Source organism: Brienomyrus brachyistius, chromosome 16 (assembly GCF_023856365.1).
Source record: "Brienomyrus brachyistius isolate T26 chromosome 16, BBRACH_0.4, whole genome shotgun sequence".
NCBI classification, from domain to species: Eukaryota; Metazoa; Chordata; class Actinopteri; order Osteoglossiformes; family Mormyridae; genus Brienomyrus; species Brienomyrus brachyistius.
This window is the reverse complement of record NC_064548.1, coordinates 24,488,799-24,515,696: the sequence shown is the minus strand read 5'-3', so window position 1 is coordinate 24,515,696 and position 26,898 is coordinate 24,488,799. Positions and strand designations below refer to the sequence as shown.

General features: G+C 46.2%; 2 protein-coding genes across 2 annotated transcripts; one reads left to right on the top strand and one right to left on the bottom strand.

Moving 5' to 3' along the window:
- Positions 1–355: 355 nt before the first annotated feature.
- Positions 356–9,151, bottom strand: psmd14 (proteasome 26S subunit, non-ATPase 14). Its single transcript, XM_048978343.1, has 11 exons — positions 9,142–9,151; positions 6,335–6,389; positions 4,514–4,585; positions 4,305–4,424; positions 4,132–4,202; positions 3,650–3,800; positions 2,684–2,791; positions 1,888–1,962; positions 1,544–1,669; positions 1,385–1,447; positions 356–1,142 (listed from the first exon to the last, which is right to left on the bottom strand). Exons 2-11 carry the CDS (start codon positions 6,380–6,382, stop codon positions 1,044–1,046), a joined length of 933 nt encoding a protein of 310 aa, XP_048834300.1. The 5' UTR covers positions 6,383–6,389; positions 9,142–9,151; the 3' UTR covers positions 356–1,043.
- Positions 7,831–14,479, top strand: LOC125709412 (uncharacterized). The gene is made up of 2 exons (XM_048977791.1): positions 7,831–7,928; positions 13,087–14,479. Exons 1-2 carry the CDS (start codon positions 7,831–7,833, stop codon positions 14,477–14,479), a joined length of 1,491 nt encoding a protein of 496 aa, XP_048833748.1.
- The last annotated feature ends 12,419 nt before the right edge of the window (positions 14,480–26,898 follow it).

Below are 26,898 nucleotides of genomic sequence, written 5' to 3'. Positions count from 1 at the left end.
GATATCAGCTGACAATTTATTCGAAGCTGAGTTTAACTCAAGTGAATAAACGTTGGAGGAACTGCCCAGTTAAGCCACAGCCATTGCTGACACAGGTGCATAATTTAAGTGTCACAAAGTCTTACGCAGGAGAGTGGTTGTACAGAAAATGTGACTTTCCACTTGGCACCAGCAGAGGACGCCATTTCTCCGAGTCAGCTGAAAATGCCAGTTTTAATCTTACGTCAAATATTCAAGTTATACAGAAATAAAGGATCATTTGAAGATTACATTTTTTCATCTTTTAAAGTATTTACCTGGCACCAAAATCTCTTGGATCTGATGAAATGTAATGGAAATATCCTGGACATTCGAATTAAAAATGAAAACCTCTTTATTGGTCAAAAACGATTTGAGAACAGGGCGTTTTTTAAAAAAAAAACAACTGAGAGAAATCTTGCATTACTTTGGCCCAACCATAAACTAAAAGACAAGACAACAGACATATTACAAGGCCTTTAAGAACACATCAAAAGCCGTGACATAAATGTCATGCATGTTACTGCTGTGAATGTGACAGCAACAACACTATAAATACCAGGACTCAGTTAAAACGATACATGTGTATTTTATTATTTGAGCAGCCTGTCCCTGTGCCCTTCAGACACACAGTTCAGCAGCAGTATGCCACACCCCGGGACACAGCGTGCACGCTGCTATTAATGCAGCTATTAATGCAGCTCACTTACGTACTGAAGCCATTATTTGCAAAGTCACCTGACTAGGAGTTTCAGGTCCAAAGTAAAAACATTTAGAAATCGCAGAAACAGGCTTGAGGGCGTAGATTCCAATCAGGGTTAGCAGGTCGCCGAAAACAAACGAGTAGATGAGCACGAGTTCCGGAACCGTGGAGGACAGGTCTGGGCAAAGGGTCAATTTTAATGTAGAAATTACATATGCAGGAAACCAGCAATCTCAGTCCAAGTTCAGACTTTTTAAATGTTTATTTCCAAAGGAAAAGCACAAAAAAAAAAAAAAAAAACAATATAATGTACAGACAGGCATCACTGAAAGACCACAGTATCCAACATGGCCGCTAGGCACTGCACGATATTCGACGTCATCAGGACATCCACGTGTTCCTCTAAGTGGCGTTTGGGGTCCTGTGAGGTGCAAGCAAGAGTAACAGAAAGGCTGTTCAGATTTAAGGCAGAGACGGCCTTAAATGTATTAATTAAATTTCATTATACATGCAATAAAATCCAAAAAAACTAATTGAACTGAGATACAGGCTTCAGTGAACAACTACTAACCAAGCTAACCCAGGATGTTTATGCATTTTCCCCAGTATTGAGGGGCATAATTCATAGTCAGGAGGAACAGACCAACTCCTGTGACACCTTACCTGCTTTCCAACATTCTTAATTGCGAGCTGTTCTGGGGTCATCTTGTCCTCTTCTTCTACAGCCTGAACAGGTCAGACAGAAAAGTGTGTCGGTCAGGTCATGTGATGCAGATACCACTGGCACGGCATCACCTCCCGCGGGCCGCAGAGCCGGGTCACCTTGTTGTAGTTCTTGGCCAGCTCCAGCATCTCCTTGACGATGGTCTCGTTAAGCTTGCAGTGCTCGCTGTAGTCCTGCAGCGTCAGACCTTCCATCCAGCTCTTCTTGTGTAGGTTCAGCAGCATCTGAGGGGCAGTGAGAGCGGGCATCATATCAAGGGGATTCCAGTAGGAGGACTGGCCGAGTGACGCCCCGAGATAAAATACGTCTCCCTCCCTCACACAAAATAGTCCCCACGCTCGCTCAAACCGCTGTGCTCCGTAACACGTCCTTGAGGAAACTAAACGTTCCTCCTTCCACCTTCTACTGCTGCGGTTTTAAAGCTACATAAGAGGTTACAAACCTTCTGCTCCAGCTCGTTTTTCCTGTAGTTGATGGTGATTGAGTAGTAATGCCTGTTCAGGCCGTGGATTAAAGCCTAGGAAGAAAGTACAAGCAGGGCAGCCGTAAGGGTGACTGAACTAACAGCCATTCATTAATGACAGCGACGCCACAAAATCCGACGAGAGCAAACTTAAAAGCCAATCAGCATTACAGCAAAACAAACCGCTCTTCCATTAACGATGCCTAATGCTAGTTATAACAAACAGATTCCGTCTATGAGAGCTTTTAGGTTCCACCGGGCAAAACTATTATGGTTAGAGAAGCAAATGTCACTCAGATATTATAGACATCTACTAAACCAGACAATTAGCTGGTGATGTGGACAAGGTGTGCATGAGCAGGGAGGTCTGCAAACTGTGTTGCAGACTGGCCCCCCAGGACTGGAAATGGGGAACCCTGATTCAAGCTGAAGAAGTCTATCATGAACAAGTTTGGATGAAGGCAGACAACTCCCCAGCACCCCAAGGAATAGGGCAATGCTATGGCTAGTGTAGGGTGCATTTCCACGTCCCACACGGGCCTGATTCGACAGGGGAGGCCCACCCCATCCTCCAGTGCCTTCTGGAGTATGTCAGAGCGACAGACATAAATGGAGGATCAACCGCCAACACGATGACTCGACATGGGTTATTAGTATGGTGTCGGGCCACGGCGTTACAGTATCTCCACGTCTACTCACCACGTCTACTCATCGGCCACTTCCGAGATACACCTGGCTGCAATCTAATTAGCTTCCTAGCTGTGGAGTTGCTTACTTGGATAGACGGCTTGTTCAGATGCCCGAGGTTGGATGTCGTTTGCCTTGGCTCGTGCCCCAGAACCATCATGTTGGCGTTGATAAGTCTAAAGGCGTCAATGACGACCTACAAAAACAGGATTCGGGGGGGAAAATAAGTGCCTGGCCTTTTCTTGAACTGAAAATAATGTTAGTCGTGTACAAGGGGCCCTCCTGGCAGTAGTGGTTTACAAGTCCGTATTAGTGGTACCCGCCAGGTGTCTACACCACCCAGAATGGCTGTCCGCGTTGGGGGGCACAAGTTGATTAAAAATGACCCAGTCTCACACCTCCCCACCTGCATCCTTGCTTAAAGAAAACTCACACCACCACCCACATATGACCACCTATCATCCAGCGTTACCAGCGGGACCAAAAGCCTGAGTAACCATCCTCGCACTTCACTGGCATTAACACTTCGCACTTTGCAGACGTGCTGTGTGTGGTGCGAACCCTCTGTCACACAGATTTACAGACTGAGCAGAGGAGACTGCTGACAGTCACCCCCTGCTGTCTATGAGCAGGAAATAAGGGCTTGGTTTGCAATGGCACACACGGTGGGGGGGGGGGGGGGGGGGGGGGGCACAAAAAAGGATGATGACAGTTTCCTTCCAAATAAAGCCCTTCAAAGAGAAGCTAACTAATCATTAACCTTCTCGCACTGCAAAAAAATGGAAAAATTCAGACAAAAATTTTACAAAACGCACGCATATCACACAGTACATACATCAAAAAGTCATTCTGATGAAGATTCGATACACTGAGCAAAGAAACTCAAAGTAAACTACCTCATACATATCCAGGTAACTAATACTTATCCTTAGACATAAAAATGACTGCAGCCCCTATAAGCTAACTCGCTACATCAACACCCAGCTGCCGATCTGAGATACTTTTGGACAGGTTACACCCCAACCCTGTCCCCTGGCTGGGGGCCCCGTCATACCTTTCCTTTGACACTCTGGATGGGATCAACCACCACGGCAACGGCACGCTCCGACAGGGCCTCGAAGCTCTGCTGGGTGTTGATGTCCACTCCTGAGAGCCAGCAGCCAAAACCAGGATGGCTGTGGTACCAGCCCACCACCATCTCAGGCCTGCAGCACACAGTGGAGGTCACAGATTCCAGTGAAAAGGGGAGGGGGTACGGGAAATCAGCAGGAATCAGGCTCTTATTCTGTGGCTATTACCCTGGAATTCCATCTCCCGGACCATCAACTGAACAGGAGGGCCAAGCAGGATATCAGACATCCAGACAAGACCCCTAGATCATTATCCTCGTTCATTACAAAGCACCAACCCCCAAAGTCAACCCACCTACATTCAAAACACAGTGATGAGAACATATAGACCAATATGAGCGGTGTTACACTCCGTAAAGCTACATGCTGGCTTTCGATTGGAGGGATCGGACGACAGGCTGCTCACCGGCCTGTCTGCTTGAGCATGTCCAACATCTTAGCCTGAAAGACGGGGTCCACCGCTTCCACACTCACGCCCTGTTTCAGGCAGAGATAGACGTCATCAGAGAAGCCATCCAGCTGACTGGAGTGCAAATGCAGACAGATTCACAGACGGCAACAGCAGAGAGCGGTGCTCACCGTTCCAGACTGCGGCATGGCGAACACGTCGATCACCCGCACGGTGTAGTCGTCCACGAACTCGCCCAGCATCAGGCCCATGACCTCCATCGGCACGCCGGCCCGACCGTGTTTCAGCATCTGCGAAAGACGCCGGTCTCCCTTAGTAACAGCCAAAGCCAGTCCCGTGGTCACGTGGCCCGAGATCCAGCTGCTGTTTCTGACCGTACCTTGAGCAGGGCCAGAGAGGAGATGTACACCTGCTCGGCCGTGTCCACTGCGGGGGCATCCGTTGGGGGGCCCTGTAAGAGCAAACATGCAGATCAGACATATTCTAGTGGGAAGTGGAAACAATGCTAGCATTAATGCTAAAAACATTTATTTGTACCAAAGTAGCAAACTGAGAAAGAGACCAACCACTGGACTCGAGATCGAAGATCTAGGAAATCTAGATCCCCCAAATCCAGTCCTGGAGGGCCAGTCTATACCACAGTTTGCAGATTTCAACCTTATTCAGCTGCCATCTTATTCACCTTATTCAGTTCAGCTAATCTGTAGGTTTAGTAGGTATGTTTGAGCAGAGAAATCTGCAAACTGCAGACTGGCCCCCCAGGGCTGGGATTGGGGGATCAACGCTGACTTCATCGACAAGACAAGACTCATCTCCGCAACAAACTTCTTGAAAAGTTCCATGGGAAAGACAATTCAAATGTACTGTACTTGGCAACTCCAGGAGAGCCGCAATTTAAAAACGACTGAAATACAAACATGAAATAAAATCCGTAAAGGCATCCAGTCTTCTTGATGACGAGACATCCATAACACAGCCTATGGGAGTTAAAGCCCTAAAATAGAATAATTACCAGGATCTGTACACACAGTCACTGGCATGTGCCACACGTTCAATAATGCCACATCAGAGTGGCTGACAGCAGCCCATGTGCCATGTGCTAAGGACAGACGTTTGCTGCTGCGAGGACCAATCACTGCCATATGCTTCACTGCAGGAAGTAACACAGTTATCCCAGCCGACCTCACCGGCACTGGGGTTTGAACTGCTACCAATTATTGGGCTAAACTTGGATCCTTTTATATATATATTAAAAAAAATGCAAAGGTGCTCACTAAGGACTCATGAGGCAGATACTGCAAAGGTATCCTGATGCAGCCAATATAACCTATCAGAGATCAACGCAAGCGAGCACCATGTTCAAAGTGATCATTTAACAGGCGCTTTGGGAGCAGAGCTGGAAACCCGGAACCACAAGCGAAAGTTAAGATTAAAACGATAAATCCGAGTACATGGCCGGGGCCAGTCCTCCTATATACACTTTAGTACTCAGTGAGGACAAACGAAGCGTCACCTCAGGAGGCACAGCATATCAAACACACCCCATTCACAAGCAGCGTCCAACAGCATCCACATGCCACACACAGAAACTGCTCTGATTTCCTTAAATAATGAAGAACATTCTAAGAAAGGGCTGCTGAATTTGAAATTGAAATAATCACACAATGTTAGACGCTGCAGTTTTGGCTTCCCCTCAAGTCCTACAGACTCAGAGTACTACAAAGGAGTACAATATAAGGGCAAGGTCACTCCCAAACCCAGTTCACTGAGAAGTAGCCTATTCTTAATCAACCTGTTAATTTTCTTCCCAAGATTTATATTTGTTAGCGAACACAATTCTGCAATTAGCAACACAGCATGGATGATGCAAAAATAAACTGAACAAGGAGACTCCAAGCTCAGGTCGAACAAAGGATGTGATTTTATAAAACTATGAATCCTATATTAGGACAGTCTTCCTTCAGTCTATTTTTAAATATGACATTAAGTCTTTCCAGCATTAAGCATTAAATGTTTGCAGAATTTTAAATGCTAGATGGATGAGAGACAAGTCCCCCCCCCCCCCCCAGGTCATTTGGGTGCATATATATATACACATACAACATTCCATCATTGGGGAAAGCAGTGCATACAAATGCTTTACAAATGAGCGCATACAGCTGGCATCCAACGAGGGGTTTATTCAGGACATAATGCGTACCTGTCCCAGGCCGGGCATCCCGCCCCCGAGTCTGAGCAGCCGGTCCATGATTCTGCAGGGAGAAGCAGCAAACAGGCACAAAACAAATCGTCATGAGCATATCTACAAGTCACTGGAGGCTCCGAAGACATCAAACCACAACGTACTGTTCGCCGATGTCAAAATAACCTGCCTAACAAACAAACATGAGGTCTTGTCTACCCCCAGGGCAATGCTTCGAAACCATGCAGCCGCCCTTCTCCACCTCCTCACGTGGAGTTTGACAGATCGGCCAGTAAACATGCCCGAGTCTGACCCACACCAAAAGCGAGGTCTGGGGGTGGCAGCGAGGGGCGCTGCCGGGCAGCTGCTGGGTTACGCTTCCAAATGCCACTAATGAACACATCCATTCCAACAACTGCGGTCTGCAAATAATCATAATGGTCAAGTAACCGAGACACTGTCAGAAACAGCTGAAGGTGTCCATTCTATCAATATGTTCATTAGCAAATAAAAAACGTTTAATCTTAATCATATACATGAGCGCAGAATAACGTTGATTAAAAAGCGATTAACTGCAATTCCTGGAAGAGTCAAGGACTGAATTAAGACGGTTTTTTTGTAAAACTCGTCGGAAGGTAGAGCAGCCATCTTAATCACTTCATACACTGCATTCTTATTACCAGAGAAATAGTTATTAACGATGAGAGACAACTATATAAACTCAAGACATTAACCTCAAAGAACTAAGAAGAGGAGTGAATTTTCATCTGCAATTCATGGTATATGTACAGTAAGCATTACCTTACAAATTCATAAACTGCACTACCGGCACAGCCTTATATACATCTATGTGCATGTATTAATCGCTTGTATTTCATTCCAATATCAATCCTCAAAAGCTAGTCGGGCTAACGGAGAAGCAAAACCAACGATAACACATTAAGTCCCTGACAGCTTACTTTCCCCCTGTAATTTTCGCCAAAAATGCCTCGCTTTTTTTTCGAGTTCGCAAACTCACTATTCGTTGATTTATTTGATTTATTGAAAGCCTTTATTAGTTTGTTGATATTCTTCCACGGCATTAACAAGGAGTGACAGTGCAGATGTCAGCTAGCAGGGAGGCGAACAACCACCGACGCGGCCCTGTACTAGATAGCCCCAGAGTTTTAGATATTGGCAGCATAGTTCTTGACCCGCGGAAATCTGCATTAATATTTTAGTAAAGTCATATGAGTGCGTCCCGAATAACCAGTCAGCTAATTAGCCAGTTCATGCTAAAGGCGTTCATGCTAACGTTAGCGCACTAGCATGCTAACAGAGCCGGCTAACACTTGCGGTATCCGCTATAAATTCGTCCATTATTGCTTTAACACAGAAGTCCGCCGCCATCAAATCTGACCCACGAGAAGAGAAATTTATCTGTTATACTAATAAATCTCCAATACCTGTATTAAACCCCCCTGAAAGCGGAACAAACAAAGACTCCGCGTTGAAAAAACTCGACGAAGCCCGCAATGAATCAGCCGGATTTCATTCAACACGGCGGGCGGCTGCGCCAGGAACGTATCCGGGGGCAGCGCGTGGAGCCCGCCCCTCCGGGTCGCGAGATCCGGTAAAAAACGCTAGACTGGTACGCCACGCGCCTGGCCTGCCAGTCGGGAAGTGGCAGGCAGAGTTTGTATCTATCGGATAATAGGCTTGATGAAAAATTAACAGGGATAAACCAAAAGTCGAACTAGCCTATATTGAAAACTGTACATGCTGTAAGCAAAATATGGAATTATACAAATTATGGACCTGCAGTGTACATTATATTATAGCTTACATTATACTTGGGCAGCTAAAGACAGACAGTCAGTGAATTAACCCATATTTGTATGGTTGGGCGAATAATTCTAAACTATTAAGGCGTATGATTATACAAAGTCATTATACAAAATACAAAATCAGTACAATCAGTTTGTGAAATATGCATGTATTTTTCTCATAAATGTATTTTATGAAAAATTAATTAATTGTTGAAGTGCATAGGTAGGTCTACTTTATTAGAGATGTGATAAAACATTCCATGAATGATGAAATAATAATTCATGTTGATATTTGTGTTTATTACGTCCATTACACAACACTGTAAAAAATTGCAATCCCTTTTTAATGTATAAGAAAGTTACTTTTGATGACATATGTGCGTATCCTTATACAAATGTCCATTCAAAACTATGGGTATTTTGGCAAATTAGCAAAAACTGAGCGATAGATTTTTTGCTACGGTAGCAAATTCTGGCAATGCAGCAAAAATGGCAGAATGCCTACGCCAAGCACTGCCAATATGACAGTGGAAGATAACTGAAAATAAATATAGCTGCTGATTTCCTGGCAAGCAGCAAGTCATACTGTCCTCACAAGTCGCACTCATCTTGCTGAACAGCGGCTCTCACCCACACGAGCAGCAGTGAAGATTCTTTGCAGCCCACAATATGCTGCAGTGCCTCCGTGGGCTGTCTCTTCCCACTTCTGATCTCTCCTCCTGAACCCAGGAACAAAGACACACCATGAAGGAAAATGCGCGCATGCATTTTTAATGTTAATGCATGCAGTATTTATAGACATCCCCCGAGAATACGTCTGCCAGTCCAGCGTTATCGGTAACAAAAACTAAAACTGCAAGAAAAAAAATCCGTAAACTGAAATTGTCAGGGTCAGCACCTGTTGTCCCAGTCTTTCGTATCCCTTCCCCATTTGGCCAGCAGGTGTCGCTGGCCATCCTGTCCCTCCTGTCACCCTTTGTTTTCCCCTGCTCCCTGTCAGCTGAGTCTGTGGCTATGTATTAACCCCTTTGTTGTGTGTTCAAATCCCGCCTCCTCTGTTTTTGTGTTTTGTTTAATTAGTTTCATCAGTTTTTCTAATTCCCGTGATTTTGTGGTTTGTTTTCTGTTTTGGTTTCTTGCTTTGTGCCTTGGTTGTGTTTTACCTGTCTTTCTTATTCCCTGGTGTTAGATTCTGTTTTCCTTGTTTTTTTTGTCAGTTTCTTAGTTTCCCAGTTTACTTTCTGAGTTCCTTGTTTTAATAGTTTCACCTCTTGCCTCTTTTCTTGGGTTAGTTCCTTTGTGTTCTCCCTGATTGGTTAATCAGGGAGATTGGCAGGACCGGATGGCTGTCTGTCTATGCTGGACTACCTCCACCTCCCCATTTCCGCCACCCATTGCAAGTCGTGTCATTTTTATGTTGTAAGGTGTAGTGACCATGTGCTTATGTTGCTGAGGTGTTTTTTTTTCAGTTCCTACAATGTCCTCCCCACTGGAGTACAGTCTGGGGGATGTTTTTTATTCTCCTCCTCTCTCCTCATGATATTCTGTTTCTTTTCTTCTCTCTGCCCGTCTCCCAACCGGTCTACCCCCTGACTGTGATGTTTTGTGTATATGTATGGTTGGTTGATGGTCAGTTTTTTTTTCCACTGGTACTTGTGACTAGTGACATGGTGTATTGCAACAGCAATAAAGGGTTTTCATCATCATCATCATCATCATCAATTGTTTCATGTTTCACTCCTGCTGTGTGGTTACCCGGTCCAAAGCAGTTCATTCTGTCAGGGATCCAGGCAGGTTTGGCACTGGGATGAGGCATGGTGCAGGCAAGAACAGGGATGTGGACGACCCACTTGCGACTCATGGGAACTGAAGGGGTTTATTAACGAAAACAGAAAACATTAGGAACATGACAAAATAAGAGGACCATGAGGGAAAAGGGACACGATAGACTGGTGCTGACTCTGACAGAAATGAAATAAGATATGCAACAAACACAACTAAATGAAAGTTATAAATATTGAGTCAGAAACTATAGTAATTATTTGTTTATCTTTAATTACGATTAATAATACTTGGAAAATATATATCTCATTTTGAGAACATTAGTAGAGTGAGTTCAGCAAACGTTTTGCCCTGTGTTACTGTGTAAATCAACAACCAATGAAGACAAGCAATGCTACAATCATAGCACAACACGGCTTGGGCTTCAAAAACTGCTTTCATTGGTGTGATGTTTATAATCGTTGTGTTCAGAATTTCAAGATATGCTGTGTAGCGCAAGTAAGACAGAAAACAATTACTTATTTGAAGTAGTTGGATCTTGGGAACAAAATGTTACAATGAATTTATTTATGGTTTATTTTCTCGGTCAATAAAACGTTGCTTTGTGTAATTAAAGTATATGTTCCTTCTATACGAAAAACGCCAACCCACTTTTGCAGAAGTGCTCCACTTTACCCAAACAAGCTCATCAAGAAATGAGAGGTGCCTCTCTATGTCTTAATCCCATTTCATTCTTAAATATTACAGAAATTGTTTAAATGTCCACACAGAACATTTTAAAGAGATATGCAGCTAATAGAAAAAGATATTTGTTTGAGCAAATGGCTTTCACGAGATTTTTCTAAATCATTTCCCAAAAAGTGTCTGCTTTCGCGTATTTAATTCTATGCCTACCTGACAATTCTGTGAAGATCAGAAACATAAAATAGTTTCACAACTTCCAGACTCTCCCTAGAAATAAAAATACTAAAACTTAAAGTAAAATTAAAATACAGTCGAACCTTCCGTGGGGCTTAGGGGTGCAGCCCCCCGCGATCTGGGAAAACCACGTAATTGTTTTGGTGCCCTGGGCAAGCCACATAAAAAAGACAGGAGACACGCGAGATACAACGATCACTGTGAGATATCACACGGATGGCGTCTTCAAAACCAGCACTGTACACAGATTTTACGCATTTACGAGTTACAAAACTCTTTCTGTGTCTGCAGCAAAACTCCCAAAAAAATCCTATTTCATTTCTTATGCTAACCCTGCGATATATTGAAACCGTTATCGTGTAAGTCGCGATGCAAAAGCATCAACTGTATATAACATCCACCCATCCATCCATCCATCCATTTTCCAAACCGCTTATCCTTTTGTATCGCGGGGGGTCCGGAGCCTATCCCGGAAGCTATGGGCAGTAGGCAGGGAACAACCTAGGATGGGGGGCCAGCCCATCATAGTTGTATATAACAATTAAATATAAATATATCTTTAAAATGGAGAATAAAAACTAATGAAACCACACAAAAAACGAACTCAAACTAAACTGGATTTCAAACGAAAATAATATAAAAATAAAAACTAAATAAAAAATGTAATCCAAGCCTAACAAAGCTGGTCTGTTAAGAAAAGGCGTTTTGCCTTGAACAGACCACAGGAGGAAATTTTACAATATTCGCTGTCGCCACCTACTGAATTAATTAATCCATGCATCTTTCAATGGCTTATCTTACAATGGACAGAAAGGGTCCACAGCCCATCACTGTACATATACAGGCATGCCACGGAAAATTCAGCGATGCCAGCCAACACAGTTGTGCATGTCTTCGGATATCTGCATAACTTGGAGCTGAAAACATAGGCCTGTAGAGAGCAGAAGTGAGATTCAGCAGATGTTCAGCAAAGGAGCAGCTGAGTATGTAGCCGAGGCCTGGTAAAGAACTTTGAGCTGCATTTCAGGTATAAAAGGTGCTATATAAATACAGATTATTATTGTTGTTGTTGTTGTTCTTAATTCTATTAATATAATGCAGTTTAGGGGGTGGCATGGTGGTGCAGTGGTTAGCACTGTTGCCTCACACCTCTGGGACCCGGGTTTGAGTCTCCGCCTGGGTCACATGTGTGTGGAGTTTGCATGTTCTCCCCATGTCGTCGTGGGGTTTCCTCCGGGTACTCCAGCTTCCTCTGGGTACACTGGTTTCCCCCCACAGTCCGAAGACATGCTGAGGCTAATTGGAGTTGCTGTAGGTGTGCATGTGTGAGTGAATGGTGTGTGAGTGTGCCCTGCGATGGGCTGGCCCCCCATCCTGGGTTGTTCCCTGCCTCGTGCCCATTGCTTCCGGGATAGGCTCTGGACCCCCCACGACCCAATAGGATAAGCGGTTTGGAAAATGGATGGATGGATGGATGGATGGATAATGCAGTTTTTTTCTACTCAAACTAGGACTGAGTATATGTCCATCCATCCATTTTCCAAACCGCTTATCCTACTGGGTCGCGGGGGGTCCGGAGCCTATCCCGGAAGCACTGGGCACGAGGCAGGGAACAACCCAGGATGGGGGGCCAGCCCATCGCAGGGCACACTCACACACCATTCACGCACACATGCACACCTATGGGCAATTTAGCAACTCCAATTAGCCTCAGCATGTCTTTGGACCGTGGGGGGAAACCGGAGTACCCGGAGGAAACCCCACGGCGACATAGGGAGAACATGCAAACTCCGCACACATGTGACCCAGGCGGAGACTCGAACCCGGGTCCCAGAGGTGTGAGGCAACAGTGCTAACCACTGCACCACCATGCCGCCCCCCTGAATATATGTATTTCCAAATTTATGAAATTTCAATCCTTTCCACTGTCAGTCCTTGGGGGGGCACATCTGGCGACAGGGTTTACCAGCCTGCTCAACATCTCCTTAGAACAGGCCGTCGTTCCCACCTGTCTCAAGACTGCTACCATTATACCTGATCCAAACCAGGCAGAAGTCAGGTCCCTGAATGACTGTCGTCCAGTGGCCCAGACCCCCATAATCATGAAGTGCTTTGAACGACTAGTCCCAAGTCACATAAAGAAATACACCTTACCTTCCCTGGACTCAACCCACCCCGAACCCAACCTCTTCATAGGTGTGCCATCTAGTGAGTGTTACAGTCTAATAGCTTCTATCCCCAGTCTGTCACACTGCTAAACAGACTGGGCCCACCCCCTCACAAGAGCACCACACTCACTCCCGCCTCACCCCCACCCCCTCACAAGAGCACCACACTCACCCCCGCCTCACCCCCACCCCCTCACAAGAGCACCACACTCACTCCCGCCTCACCCCCACCCCCTCACAAGAGCACCACACTCACTCCCGCCTCACCCCCACCCCCTCACAAGAGCACCACACTCACTCCCGCCTCACCCCCACCCCCTCACAAGAGCACCACACTCACCCCCGCCACACCCCCACCCCCTCACAAGAGCACCACACTCACCCCCGCCTCACCCCCACCCCCTCACAAGAGCACCACACTCACTCCCGCCTCACCCCCACCCCCTCACAAGAGCACCACACTCACTCCCGCCTCACCCCCACCCCCTCACAAGAGCACCACACTCACCCCCGCCTCACCCCCACCCCCTCACAAGAGCACCACACTCACTCCCGCCTCACCCCCACCCCCTCACAAGAGCACCACACTCACTCCCCGCCTCACCCCCACCCCCTCACAAGAGCACCACACTCACCCCCGCCTCACCCCCACCCCCTCACAAGAGCACCACACTCACCCCCGCCTCACCCCCACCCCCTCACAAGAGCACCACACTCACTCCCGCCTCACCCCCACCCCCTCACAAGAGCACCACACTCACCCCCGCCTCACCCCCACCCCCTCACAAGAGCACCACACTCTCCCCCGCCTCACCCCCACCCCCTCACAAGAGCACCACACTCACTCCCCGCCTCACCCCCACCCCCTCACAAGAGCACCACACTCACTCCCGCCTCACCCCCACCCCCTCACAAGAGCACCACACTCACTCCCCGCCTCACCCCCACCCCCTCACAAGAGCACCACACTCACCCCCGCCTCACCCCCACCCCCTCACAAGAGCACCACACTCACCCCCGCCTCACCCCCACCCCCTCACAAGAGCACCACACTCACCCCCGCCTCACCCCCACCCCCTCACAAGAGCACCACACTCACCCCCGCCTCACCCCCACCCCCTCACAAGAGCACCACACTCTCCCCCGCCTCACCCCCACCCCCTCACAAGAGCACCACACTCACCCCCGCCTCACCCCCACCCCCTCACAAGAGCACCACACTCACCCCCGCCTCACCCCCACCCCCTCACAAGAGCACCACACTCACTCCCGCCTCACCCCCACCCCCTCACAAGAGCACCACACTCTCCCCCGCCTCACCCCCACCCCCTCACAAGAGCACCACACTCACCCCCGCCTCACCCCCACCCCCTCACAAGAGCACCACACTCACCCCCCGCCTCACCCCCACCCCCTCACAAGAGCACCACACTCACTCCCGCCTCACCCCCACCCCCTCACAAGAGCACCACACTGAAATGTACTGACTTCTCCACACCACACACATCAGGCACTACACACACAGAATATGCACTCATGGTGACTGCATGACAATGCTGCTGTCACAGTGATCTTAGTATGCAGGTGGCTTAATAGGCAGGGAAGCACACTTGTAATTGAAAGATTGCTGGTTCAAATCCTCGACCAGCAAGGTTCCGCCCCCAAGCACTGCTGCCCGGGCACTGAATTAGCTGCCCCCTGCTATGTCACATATGGGTTAAATGCAGAGGACGCATTTCGTTGTTGTGTGCTGTGGTGTGTCAACAATGACAATTAATCACTAAATTCTAATTCTAGTACCACTATTGTGTTCTATGTAATCCATTATACTATGCAATTCTGCTGGACATGATCATTATCTTGCAGTAATACTACAACTCTCAACCGTTGCCCTTCTCAGGTGCAATAGGTATCCCATGTGCAATTATTCATGTGTAATACACCTCGTACGCTTTCAACTGAGTACTGCATTTTTGCATTTGTACATTGCAAATATTGTACAATATTGTACATTTGTACATTACATATGCATTTAACATATATCGGGTGATAAATGTGTCCACAATACTCATTCACAGTATTGCGCTGTAATGAGCTACATTATAACGCAATAGTCACTTTGGCTAATCGAACAATATGTAACACAGCTCCACAGTTTTTTGATACTGTAATTCTTTTATTGAAGCAATTTAAGTATCTTGCTCAAGCAGGTAAAGTTGATTCCCTCCCGGCGTGAATCAAAATGCCACTTCTGGTCCTCCAACGTCACCAGGTGCCCTAAAATAACATGGTACAGTATTACAGTGAGGAAGTATACGTGACATTTAAATTAACGAATGAGATTAAGTAAAACCACTTTTATCCTCGAAGCACTAACAGTTATTAATCATTAAAGGAAGTACCAACGGACCTTTCTGCATTACACTGCATATAATGCTACATTAGCTCGTTTATAACAGTAGGTTGGTAACTTCAGGCGTTTGTACCCAGCTTGTTTTTACGCAGTATTCTTACATTGCAAAACACATTTGAACCCACACTAACTTTAGCGAAACAACGAAAGCGGATGACTTAATGGCAAATGTTGCGACCCTGTACTGGGTAAGCGTTTAAAAGTTGGACGGATGTTTAATAACCAAAGAAATTTCTAACTTAATTGGACCTGCCTTAACATACTTCAATGAAGTTTTGACGTTTAGCAATATAACCCCGGAAGTGAAATTTCCTACGATGTTGTACTTGATTTTATTTATCTTGCGCCACCTACTGACATCCTCCAATGCTGCTTCATAGAAAAGATACCTTCCATCCATCCATCCATCCATCGTGCTGGGTATCGGGGAGCTGAATGCGACATGGTGGAGTGAGGAAACACTGCCGCTCACTTTGCCTTTGTTTAACCCTTATATATTATTTATGAAAAATAATAATGTATGTAGGCCTATCTCCCGCGACCTGGGCCAGGATAAACAACTGGAAGATGGGCAAATCATACAAAAACCTGCCATTTTAGCAGAGCTGTGTATACTTTTTATATTCACTGCCTGTTTATTTGTGCGATACCCTACCGACACAGTTGAAACGTTTCTAACAAAAACTAACTTAAGTAAAAATGTGCAAAACTCAATTAGAATTCCAACCCAGATGTGTACTGCATCAGCCGACAAGGTTCAAAATCGAAAACCAAGATTATTATGACAAACGTCACCTTTGTAACCCATTGAGTAAACGATGGTAAAAAGATATAGTTGCGATATCTCTGCATGACACGTGTTACGAAAACAGTGGGCAGAATTCTACCTACCGCTAGATGGCAGACTGAACGAATTTTAAAGTAACGAGGCTGGTGCCCCGAGTTACACTGCGGCCTTACGCTTACAGAGATGCGCATGCAGTGGTACGTTTGCAGGTTCTCTCGGGTTTCTGTGCGTTTCCTTTCGTTATGCGATGCCTCCAGATCACCTTGAGTGTGTCGGTGCGCTGCCTGCAGTCATGGGATTAATTCCGTGCTTGTCGCGACGCTGTATTCCGTAAACAATTCGGGGAAAATCAATGCATGAGAAAAAATTAAGTTTCTTCATTTTTTTCCAAGATCTCCAAGGACCGCTGTTTGAACCTGAAGCAGCTTTAGAAAATAGAAAAAAGTGCCGACATTAGCGTGCAATATTCATTCACCGCATCTTTACTGACAATTCAATCGTGGCTCATCAAAGATCTTATTTTTAACTCGTTAATTTTATTCCACGACTCTGTTCTGTAAAAGCGAATGGAAGATGGTTGGATGACAGAAAAAAACACAGACCCGTTGTATTAGCCGTATGGATATTAGTTAGTCATGTCAGATAAGATTAACCTAAGCGCTAAATTTCATACATCTGAGTAAGAGCACAGTTTAATCTAGGCTACATTTTACCGAATATGTATTACATTATGTACACATACCATACGTGACAAGGATTTTAAGAGGGTTCCCTCTGTGAATAAGGAGACCAGATGTTCCCTGCTTTCACACCAGCACTGCGCCCACGGCTAACTGTCCAATAAGCACGCTCAGCCTGAATGGTCTTGACAGGGTTAATAATTTATTACGTTTCCAACACACGCACAGCACAGACACAGGAACGATAAGGGAGCCCCACCGAAACGGGGTCTCGTGAACAGGTCACAATCAGTTCTTAGTGCGCCGTCTGTTCGTTTTAAAGCACCACAGTTTGGTTGAAATATAATTGGTGCTTAGATCTTTACCAGGCAGCTGCGGTTTGCTTCGACCTGCTTCCCATCGCTGAACATTCACCTGAGGTTATACGCAGAGGCCGCTTGCTGCTCGCGGGACAGCACGTGACCAAGCATTTCACGATGGCAGAGAATAAAAGGCCTTTTGGATGATATGGTTTTGGCATTGTGTGCATGTTCCAGGTGAGTCCTCCATATCTATCTTCACCCGTGTGTGTGTGTGTGTGTGTGTGTGTGTGTGTGTGTGTGTGTGTGTGTGTGTGTGTGTGTGTGTGTGTGTGTGTGTGTGTGTGTGACACAGGATGCTAGTAATTTTAACCAGCCTTTTCCTGGAAGTGCAGACGGCTAAGCTGTGAGCTGCCTGAAGCTGAAAGCACAGCGAATAAGGAAGCGGATGTGTGATTAGCAGTTTGCCGGTTCACATCGAAGAAAGGGGCATATTGCCTGTTTAAGAAGAACACTGGAGACCAGTCACAACCAGAGACACATCCACATGGTCAGGGGACCCCCCCCCCCCCCCCCCTAACATTTCTAGTGATTATGTAATTGTCAAGTGGGGAGTGGGGACTCGGTAAAAGTTATTGGCTGGGGGGGGGTTGTTTAAAATTTTAGTGAGAAAAGTTAATTGAGGCCTCATATTCGCAGAGGTCCCTGGTCTTCAGCCTGGGTGAACCTCTGCATTAAAGCACTTCTGTGTGTTTCTGAGTCAAATTGAATGTCAATAATATAAACGGGTAAAGTGAGGTGTAAGTGACACTGTTCACTTCAGACATATATATATATATATATATATATATATATATATATATATATATATATATATATATATATGAAGCATTGGTAAAAGCATTAGGAGATGTTATCCCGAGGACCAGTGATGTCATCAAATCAAATGGCCAATTAAGGGAAAGATAAGTGAAAACACGAGCCGGGATTGGCTTCTGGATTCCTGCAGCCCAGCAGTTTGGTCAGTGGGATCCCCGTGTCGCCCTCACCCCCCCCCCCCCCCCCCCCCCCCGCCTTGGCCTGCCACACCCTCAGCGTCTGCAACATTCCTCCTGCAACCTTCTGACCCCAGAAGACATAAAATACAGCCTCCAAGACATAGCTGTAAGGGGGGGGGTGCTAGATATTCAGAGGGACTTAATTTCCTCATATGAGCCGAGGTGCCAAGTGGGCTTGAAGTCAAAAAGAGAAAAGAGTTGGGATAATATTGACATTGACACATTCTTACGCTTATAATTCTTGCATGGCATTTAAAAACATTTATATATAACTTCATTAAACATGGCACATTAAAACAATATGGCACATTTTTATAAAACCATCATTGTTGGAACCTTGGTTTGAAAGCAGCTTCATAATCCTCTGAGTGTCAGTTCTGCTGTAAGAGTGTCAGCCTTTGTACTGAATAAGTAGAGTTAGGCTTGAAGTGTCCCTCCCCTGAGAGTTAAACATTCACCACAGGCCTTCCTAGTAGTCCAATCGGAGCCCAGAGGCAAAGGACACTTCCAATTGGTTACTAATCTGAGATGGACAGCACTGTCCTGCAATGAGACAGCTTAATCAGATTCATAATCTCATGAACAATTGGCAGTCATAATTAATTGCATGATTAATATTAAAATCTTAGGATGGTGAAAATCAATCGATGTTCTTCACACATTTGCATTTTGTTCTGGTTACTAGGTTAGCAATCGGATTTCAGTGGCTTTTGCGCGTCTCTGTCACGGCGGCCTGCATGTCGTGATAACTTACCCGGAGCCTCCACCCTTGAGTGCTCCCTATCCTCGGGAGATGGCCAACAAAGATAAAAGTCTGCATCTGAATTTTACCAATGGGAATGCAAATCCACAGTGACATCACAGGACGCACCGTGGAAGGAAAACAGGATTATGACACAGATTTATAAACATGTACCCGTTGTGAGAAACTGTCGAACTTTCAGAATTCTGCCTTTCTAATGAGCCTTTCCTCTGCCAGATCTTTGAAACAATTTCAGCTAAAGTCAATGTAACAGCCAAGAAAAGACTGAAATATTAATTTACTTGTGCATACCGACTCCTCTGTGGAACCTGTAGGAGGAGCCGTGCCAGAGCGTCAAAATATAAACATTGCAAAAAAGAGGTCGCTTCCTCAAACTCCTCTCATTAAGCTGAGGCAGCCATTACCATGTAGAGTGATGCTTTCCCATTCAGATCGGCGGTATAATGCTCCGCACGACATCTGTAGCGTTCCGGTATGTAGGTATCTTATTTCTCCTCACGGTCTGGAAACCAAAAATGGCAGCACGCTGACTTTTGTTAGAAACTCCTGTTGCCATGGGCAGGAAAATATTTTAAATTTAAATTTAGGATGCGCAGATTTTTCCACGAATCCCCGTAAGGATTATTTAGCCTCAGTCACAAAAGTTGGCACGTCTTGGACTCCTCTCATGCCTGAGCCTGGCTCCAGAGTGATGAGCGGGCAGCGACCACAGCACCACCAGGGTCGCCCTGATTAATGCCAGTACAGAATTCAGAAAACCGAACTGGCGACTGTTATTTCCAAGTGGGAATCAGGAAAGGGAGGACAAAGGCTTCCAAGCCCACAGTTGGTGGGCCTGTTCTGCTTTATTGGTCACAGGCTGCTTTCACCCACTTCCCATTGGCTACTTTATTGCTTCCCATGAGGTATAATGCAGGCAGTGACTGACAGCATGCAGTAATATCGCTCACCATGAGTTTTAAAGCCTGGTTTTTCCCCATTAGTGGTAGGAACCTGCCCTGTGGCACTTAATCCATCACTTGATATCCAGCTGAGAAAACAGGTGGAACTGTAAGTCGTTTAGCCCTGGATTGAAAAGAAACTAAAAAATGTGAGTTTTTCTGGGTAAAAGTGTGCACACGTGACATGAAAACACAGCTATTCCTGCACTGACATCATCTGGGGCTCGGTGCTTTGCCAAACACACAAAGAGCAGAAACAAACATGTTTTACCAAGCAGGTACATGCCGTTCCGACGGTCTGTGCATTCATTCTCCTGAACAGCTTGTTTGGACTGTAGTAAGACTTGTGACAGTGTCTCTTTCAGGTCGCGTCATTGTACGCCTGCGTTGATGACCGCCCGCTTCGGTACTTATATCTGACTTGTAAGTGGCCATGGAGATCTTCTACCCCATTAATAAATGCGAACATTTTTGTGCTTGTGGTTAGTCAGTAACCTGCCTGTATTCCGTTTGTTGTTCCGTATGAATGAACTGGAAGTGTTTGGAAGTCATTTTGGTTAGGGGACGAATAAAAGCCATTCTGCTGTAGAGATGCTATCGGTCTGTAACAAGAAAGATCAACAAACAGCCAGGAGAGAGATAAACAACTATCCTCTGGCATCGCTTGCAAGGGACAACTTAGCACTACTGGGTAATGCTGTACATTAACTGCACATTCATAATGCATTCATAGAACATTCATAAGCAGCATGAACTACCTTAACATACATTAATAACAAACTTCACATGGTTATATGATTATAATGTTTGTCATTAACGTATATTAAACCTGTTAGGGTATGTCAGGACCTTAACGTATACTTGCATGCTGCTTATGAATGTTCTACGAATGCTTTATGAAGGTGCCGTTAATGTAACACATTACCCACTATTGCTTATTTGGAGATAGGTGCTCTATGTCCCGGAAGGGTGTCCCGATTGTTCACGTTCAGGTGGAAGTGTGACCCCGTAACTCCTGCCAGTCTGAACATAGAGCATAGTAGCATGTTTTGAATACACAAATTAAGAAAATGCTGCCTCATCATCAATAAGTGAAGCCATAAGTTGTTTTTTGGGTATTGCCCTCTCTCACTGCCGACGTAAGAGGCAGAGTTAACCCTGGCTGGTACTGTGTCCTTACAGCGGATGGAAACAAGTAAAAACATTCAGCGGATTGTTCCTGAACATGTCTGGGCACAGGACTGCCATTATTTTCCTGTCACATCCACTAGATCTTTTCGAATCTCTGTTGAATTTCCGGTGGGTGGTCTACATTCTGCACTGTCTGACGTAACCAGCGACAGTTAGCAAGCATGAAAAATCCATTTCAAATCCATCCTTACATCTTGTGTTCTACATAGGCCTATGAGGTGATTTTTTTTTTATATTGCTGAAATTGCTTTCAGTTGCTGTCAAGGCAGCTGGGATGGAAATTCTCAGCAGCGGTGCGGTAAAGGGGACCCCCCCCTCGGAGAGGTTAGCATCACGGGATCCCAGGCCGTCACTGACTCGGCTGCAGCCACGCCCAGTAATCTCTCCGCGTTTCTTCGGATGGTCGTAGCGAACGACAGCGACCTACCTCGTCACAGACGCTGGCACGATCGCAAGCAGACACACAGATAGCAGTGCACCGGTCAGTGCCGTGGCAGTGTGAAGCAGTACACTGGTAAATTCCCTCTCTGCTTTAGTTTCATGCCAGTGCATCACAGGGCAGGTGAGCGATGCCAGTTAGACTAAGTGCATTAGACAGTACTAAGTGCATGTGGAACACTAAACCGGAGCGTGCCTCTGGATCTTTGTGCGTTAAGCTCAAAGTTCTATCCATCCATCCATCCATCCATCCATCCATCTTCCAAAACCGATTATCAATTACATGGTTATGTTGGGAAGCACAGGACCCAAGGCAGGGAACACTGTGCAGGATGTCAGTCCTTTGTAGGGCACACACACACACACACACACACACATACACTCACACACACACAGACACACACTTACACACTCATACACACACACACACAGTCACACACACAGACACACACACTCACACACACACAGTCACACACACACACACTCAGTCACACACACAGACACACACTCACACACACAGTCACACACTCACACACACTCAGTCACACACACTCACACACACATAGACACACACTCACACACACAGACACACACTCACACACACAGACACACATACACACACACACACACACACCAAGGACTCCAGCTAACCACGTGCTTTCAGACTGTTGGAGCCAAGCTGTGCAAACTAGAGGAGAGCATACAAACGGCACACACACACATACACACGCACACACACACACACAGAGCCAGAGATGTGGGCCAGAATTACTTCCGGAAAAATCCAGCTAAAGTCACAGCTAAAAATGTGGAATGGGGGAGAAATATGCCGTAACTCCATATGTGCCATGGCGTATGTGACTAAATGGCACAGCCTTGAATGTCCTCTATGGAGGGAGCCTGGGGGGCCGGAGGCCAGGCCTAGGGGGGGTGGGGGCAGAGCCATCCTCATCTGCCGCATGTGATCCTCTGCCCTCGCGTGCAGGGGCCACTAGACGGTTACCCTCTTATCCAGCAGCTGCGCAATCTGTCACCATCCCCCCCCAACCCCTCTCCACCATTAGCCCCGCCCCTTCCTCTCCACCTTTCCTGCTCAGACCGGGCTCCCACTGAACGACTTGATTAAACTCAGGAAAAGCAGCTTCACCTGGCCAACATCCCTGCCGCGGTGTCTCCCCGCTCAGATTCCCCTCCCAGCATGCCCTGCTCCTGCTCCTGGAACGCAGTGCTGTCATTCTCTTACGCTCTAACCTTTAAATGGGAAATGACCCTTCAGAACTCTGCTTTATTGGACCGGCGGAGGTAAAGTATACATTAACATTCGGAATCAGAAAACTTTTATTATCCTGGAGGAAATTGTTTGCATTGCATTGTGCCCCCAGGCTCCAGACCCCCACGACCTTGAAGAGGACTGGTGGTTACAGGAATCGGATGGATGGAAATTGTTTGCGATCACAGACTGCACAGTACAATACCACACAAAAAGACAGAGATAGGCGAGACGCAGTACCATATACAACGATTTCTGCATTAAAATAAATAAGTAAAAAATAGAGAGATGGTGATTAATAGGTGGATGATTATGATGATTAAAACAGTAAATATTACACTAGGCAGTTTAATAAAGAGAGATATTTATAGAAATAGGTGTCACTGCACAGGTGCCCTGAGTGATTCAGTGGTTGTACAGTTTCATGGCCGGCAGAAGGAATGATGTCCTGAGGCATCCAGCCGAGCATTTTCATTTGAGCAAGAGCTTGTTGTGCTCTTTGTTAAGCAATTAGTGATCGACAAATTGAAATTCAGACTTTATGTGTTCAGATCAGCCTTGTATCAGAAATGATTCTCTCATTAATTTTGTCCCTGAATGTGGTCGGCGGGAGGGGGGGGGGGGGGGGGGGGACTGACAGGGGCAAGTGGGAGGTAAGAAACCCCAAGAGGATAATAGGGTAGCTGGAATAGCACCTAGTGCTGTTCTTAGGGAACTGGTTTCATATCCAGAAGGATATTGGTTCTCATCTGTGCAATATGAGCCAATATCGGAATTGGATGAAGGGAAATTCAGGTATATAAATTAATAAGGACAGTAAAATAATAACCATTGGGTTGCTGGATTGAGGTGTTTGACGACGTGGGACGTTTCCCAGAAGAAACGCCTAAAACACCGTGAGTTCACAGCCACAGAGTTCTGACAGCACAGGAGATCCCAATATGCAGCAAGGACGCATCTCCTCTTACATCCATGAAGACGAAATCGCCAGAATAATGCAGCCTCATCCACAGGCTCCTGTTATGTCGGCGGAGTTTCAATGATCGGTCGCACCACTACGTCTTCTGGAAAGACCACCTGGCAGTATTTGAGAGAAGATCGGGGCCCAGTCAGCCATTATTCATGGTGCTAAGCCTGAAATTCAATACTCATATTTATGAAATATAAAATTATAAATCATCTGCAAACAGTCCCCGCCATGTCGCCGATTCCTAATCCGAGTCTCGGCACCCGGCTGTGCTGTTTTTTCCCCTAGCTGAGCTCGGAATTAATTATTTTTGATTAAGCTTCCTGAACGAATGACAAGATTGAATCGTGTTAAATCTAACGCATGCCAGACATTTTTTTTCACCCGAATTTATCCGAGGAAAATCTGTGACTGTTGAAGATAATGATAACGCTGCTTTAAAAATGTGGATGAATAGTACCCTGCAGTAATCGTTACTTTAATTAATAACAATTTATCAGTTAAATATATGTTTAGGCCTACGTTTCCGGCGCGTTTGTGCTTTAACTGCTGTTTTCTTTATATCATAATCAATGAAGTCAACGCTAAATTTACCGCTGAACAATATCATTTAAATTATATTATCAAATCCCTCCCTGATTGCTTGAGCACTAAAAACAATTGAAAAGTCATAGTGAGCCCTTAGATGCTTGTTCTTCTTAACACGTTTGGATATGTGCCATTTTTCCAATCAACAGCCCCCTTGGGGATAATTAATTTAGATGCTGACTGAGACTAAGAAAAAAAACAGGTTACATAGGCGGGGACACCCAGGGACACCCAGGGATATCCAGGGACAGCCCAGGACACCCAGGGACACCCAGGGACAGCCAGGGACACCCAGGGACATCCAGGGACACCCAGGGACAGCCCAGGACACCCAGGGACACCCAGGGACAGCCAGGGACACCCAGGGACATCCAGGGACACCCAGGGACAGCCCAGGACACCCAGGGACAGCCCAGGACACCCAGGGACAGCCAGGGACACCCAGGGACATCCAGGGACACCCAGGGACAGCCCAGGACATCCAGGGACACCCAGGGACAGCCCAGGACATCCAGGGACACCCAGGACAGCCAGGGACACCCAGGACACCCAGAACAGCCTGGGACACCCAGGGACAGCCCAGGACATCCAGGGACACCCAGGACACCCAGGGACACCCAGGGACACCCAGGACACCCAGGACAGCCTGGGACACCCAGGGACACCCAGGGAATGCCTTGGATGGTACCCAGCCTTACACACTCACAAACACCACCATAAATAATAATTATTATTACTGTCCATCCATCCATCCATCCATCCATTCATTTTCTTTACCCACTTGTCCTATTCAGGGTTGCAGGGAGTCCAGAATGTATCCCGGAGGCTGCGGATATAAGACAGAGATGGGTGCCAACCCATCACAGGGCACGCTCACACACCATCCATCCATCCATTTTCCAAACCGCTTATCCTACTGGGTTGCGGAGGGTCCGGAGCCTATCCCAGAAGCAATGGGCATGAGGCAGGGAACAACCCAGGATGGGGGGGCAGCCCATCGCAGGGCACACTCACACACCATTCACTCACACATGCACATCTACGGGCAATTTAGCGACTCGCTCACACAACATTATTTTTATTGTTATTATTATCATTATTTTTATTGTTATTATTATTATTATTATTATTATGCTAGTAGTAGAGAAGCAAAGACAAAGTAGTAAAGTGATATAATCCCAGTTACTATGTAACTGCAAAGGACATTTTCTGCAGTTGCTGCCGGCCGCTTTGTGCAGGATTAATCTGCTCGTCACCTGCAGCTCCCCTTCCCGCCGCTACCTGTCGGCATGCGTATCTGGACCAGCCACGCTTAGGAAATCTCAAGCGGGGGGGGGGGGGGGGGGGGGCTGGTGCTGCACGGTCCGCATCCAGACAGACGGGAAGAGATCCTGAAGCTTTGCTCCCCCCAAACCAAAGGAACACAAACAAACCGCTGTAGGTCTGATACATAGTAAAGGCTAGACTTTTGGTGGGGGGAGAGAAGGGGAAGTGGGGGAGGGGCAGTGCCAAAGGAATGTGTGTGTGTAGGGGGGGGGGAGCATATTTCAGGAACCTGGAGAACAAGTTTTTGAGGAATGTGCCAAGAAGGAGAAAGGGGGCGATTGCTGAATGATCTCCAACTTAAATAAAGGAGGAGGGCTATACATGTGTTGATGACTGTTTTCTTCTAACTACATGCTTAAAAAAGAACAAGGTCAGCCAAAAAGCCCCCCACCCCCTTCACGCCATAACAGGTCCAAATTCAATGCCGAGTTTCTCCCCCAGAGCTTCCCTTCGTGCCCCCGCGACACAAACACACACAAATGTCTTTTATAACTCTCTAAAAGGGGTCACAACTGCTGTGAGTCATGAAGCAGGCATGTCTGCATCTGGGGCTGGAAAAAAGCCGCCAACAGGAAGTCAGCCCCCCCCCCCCCCCCCCCACCACCACCACTTCCCAGATTCCCATCAGGAGCACAGTGCTGTGTGGAGCACTGCAGATAAGGGTGCAAAATTCATACTGGGGAAATTCAAGCTATCAGAGAGAAGATATGGAGGAAAGAGAAGGTGGACCACGCAGGAAGGAAGACCATCTCATTATTCTGCTTTTTTCTTACTTTATGTCAAACAGTCTGGTTTTATCCAGTTACACTTACGTATTACTAATCTCCTGGAATTATTCAGTGTAACTACTCTGTTCAAAGGTACAGCTCCTCGTATGCATTCAGACACATTCATACAAAGGAACATACATAATGATGATTTCGACCCCCCATTCATAAAATAGAACAGAACATTTCCCCAGAATAGTCTACGATATCTTTTTTCAATGCCATGACAGAATTTCTTTTCCTAGAATTCAGCCTCACAAACCATTAATGAGACATTTCATTCCATAATTATTGTCCATCCCTGTCCTGTGATAACATTTTAGAAGAATGTGTGGTGATTCATTTCTTAATTCATTTTAAAATTGGATTTTAATGTTTCTTTTCTCTGTAAATGCATTATGGTTCGGAGTATTACAAC

Bases quoted from the DNA above. Each gene is read 5' to 3' on its own strand.
- psmd14 (XM_048978343.1), bottom strand. From the start codon at position 6,382: ATGGACCGGCTGCTCAGACTCGGGGGCGGGATGCCCGGCCTGGGACAG. The intron at 4,425-4,513 runs GTACGGTCAGAA...CGTCTTTCGCAG, and splicing joins CCTCTCTGGCCCTGCTCAAG to ATGCTGAAACACGGTCGGGC. The intron at 3,801-4,131 runs GTGAGCAGCCTG...TGTGTGCTGCAG, and splicing joins ATGCTCAAGCAGACAGGCCG to GCCTGAGATGGTGGTGGGCT.
- LOC125709412 (XM_048977791.1), top strand. From the start codon at position 7,831: ATGAATCAGCCGGATTTCATTCAACACGGCGGGCGGCTGCGCCAGGAA. The intron at 7,929-13,086 runs GTAAAAAACGCT...ACTGCTAAACAG, and splicing joins CCTCCGGGTCGCGAGATCCG to ACTGGGCCCACCCCCTCACA.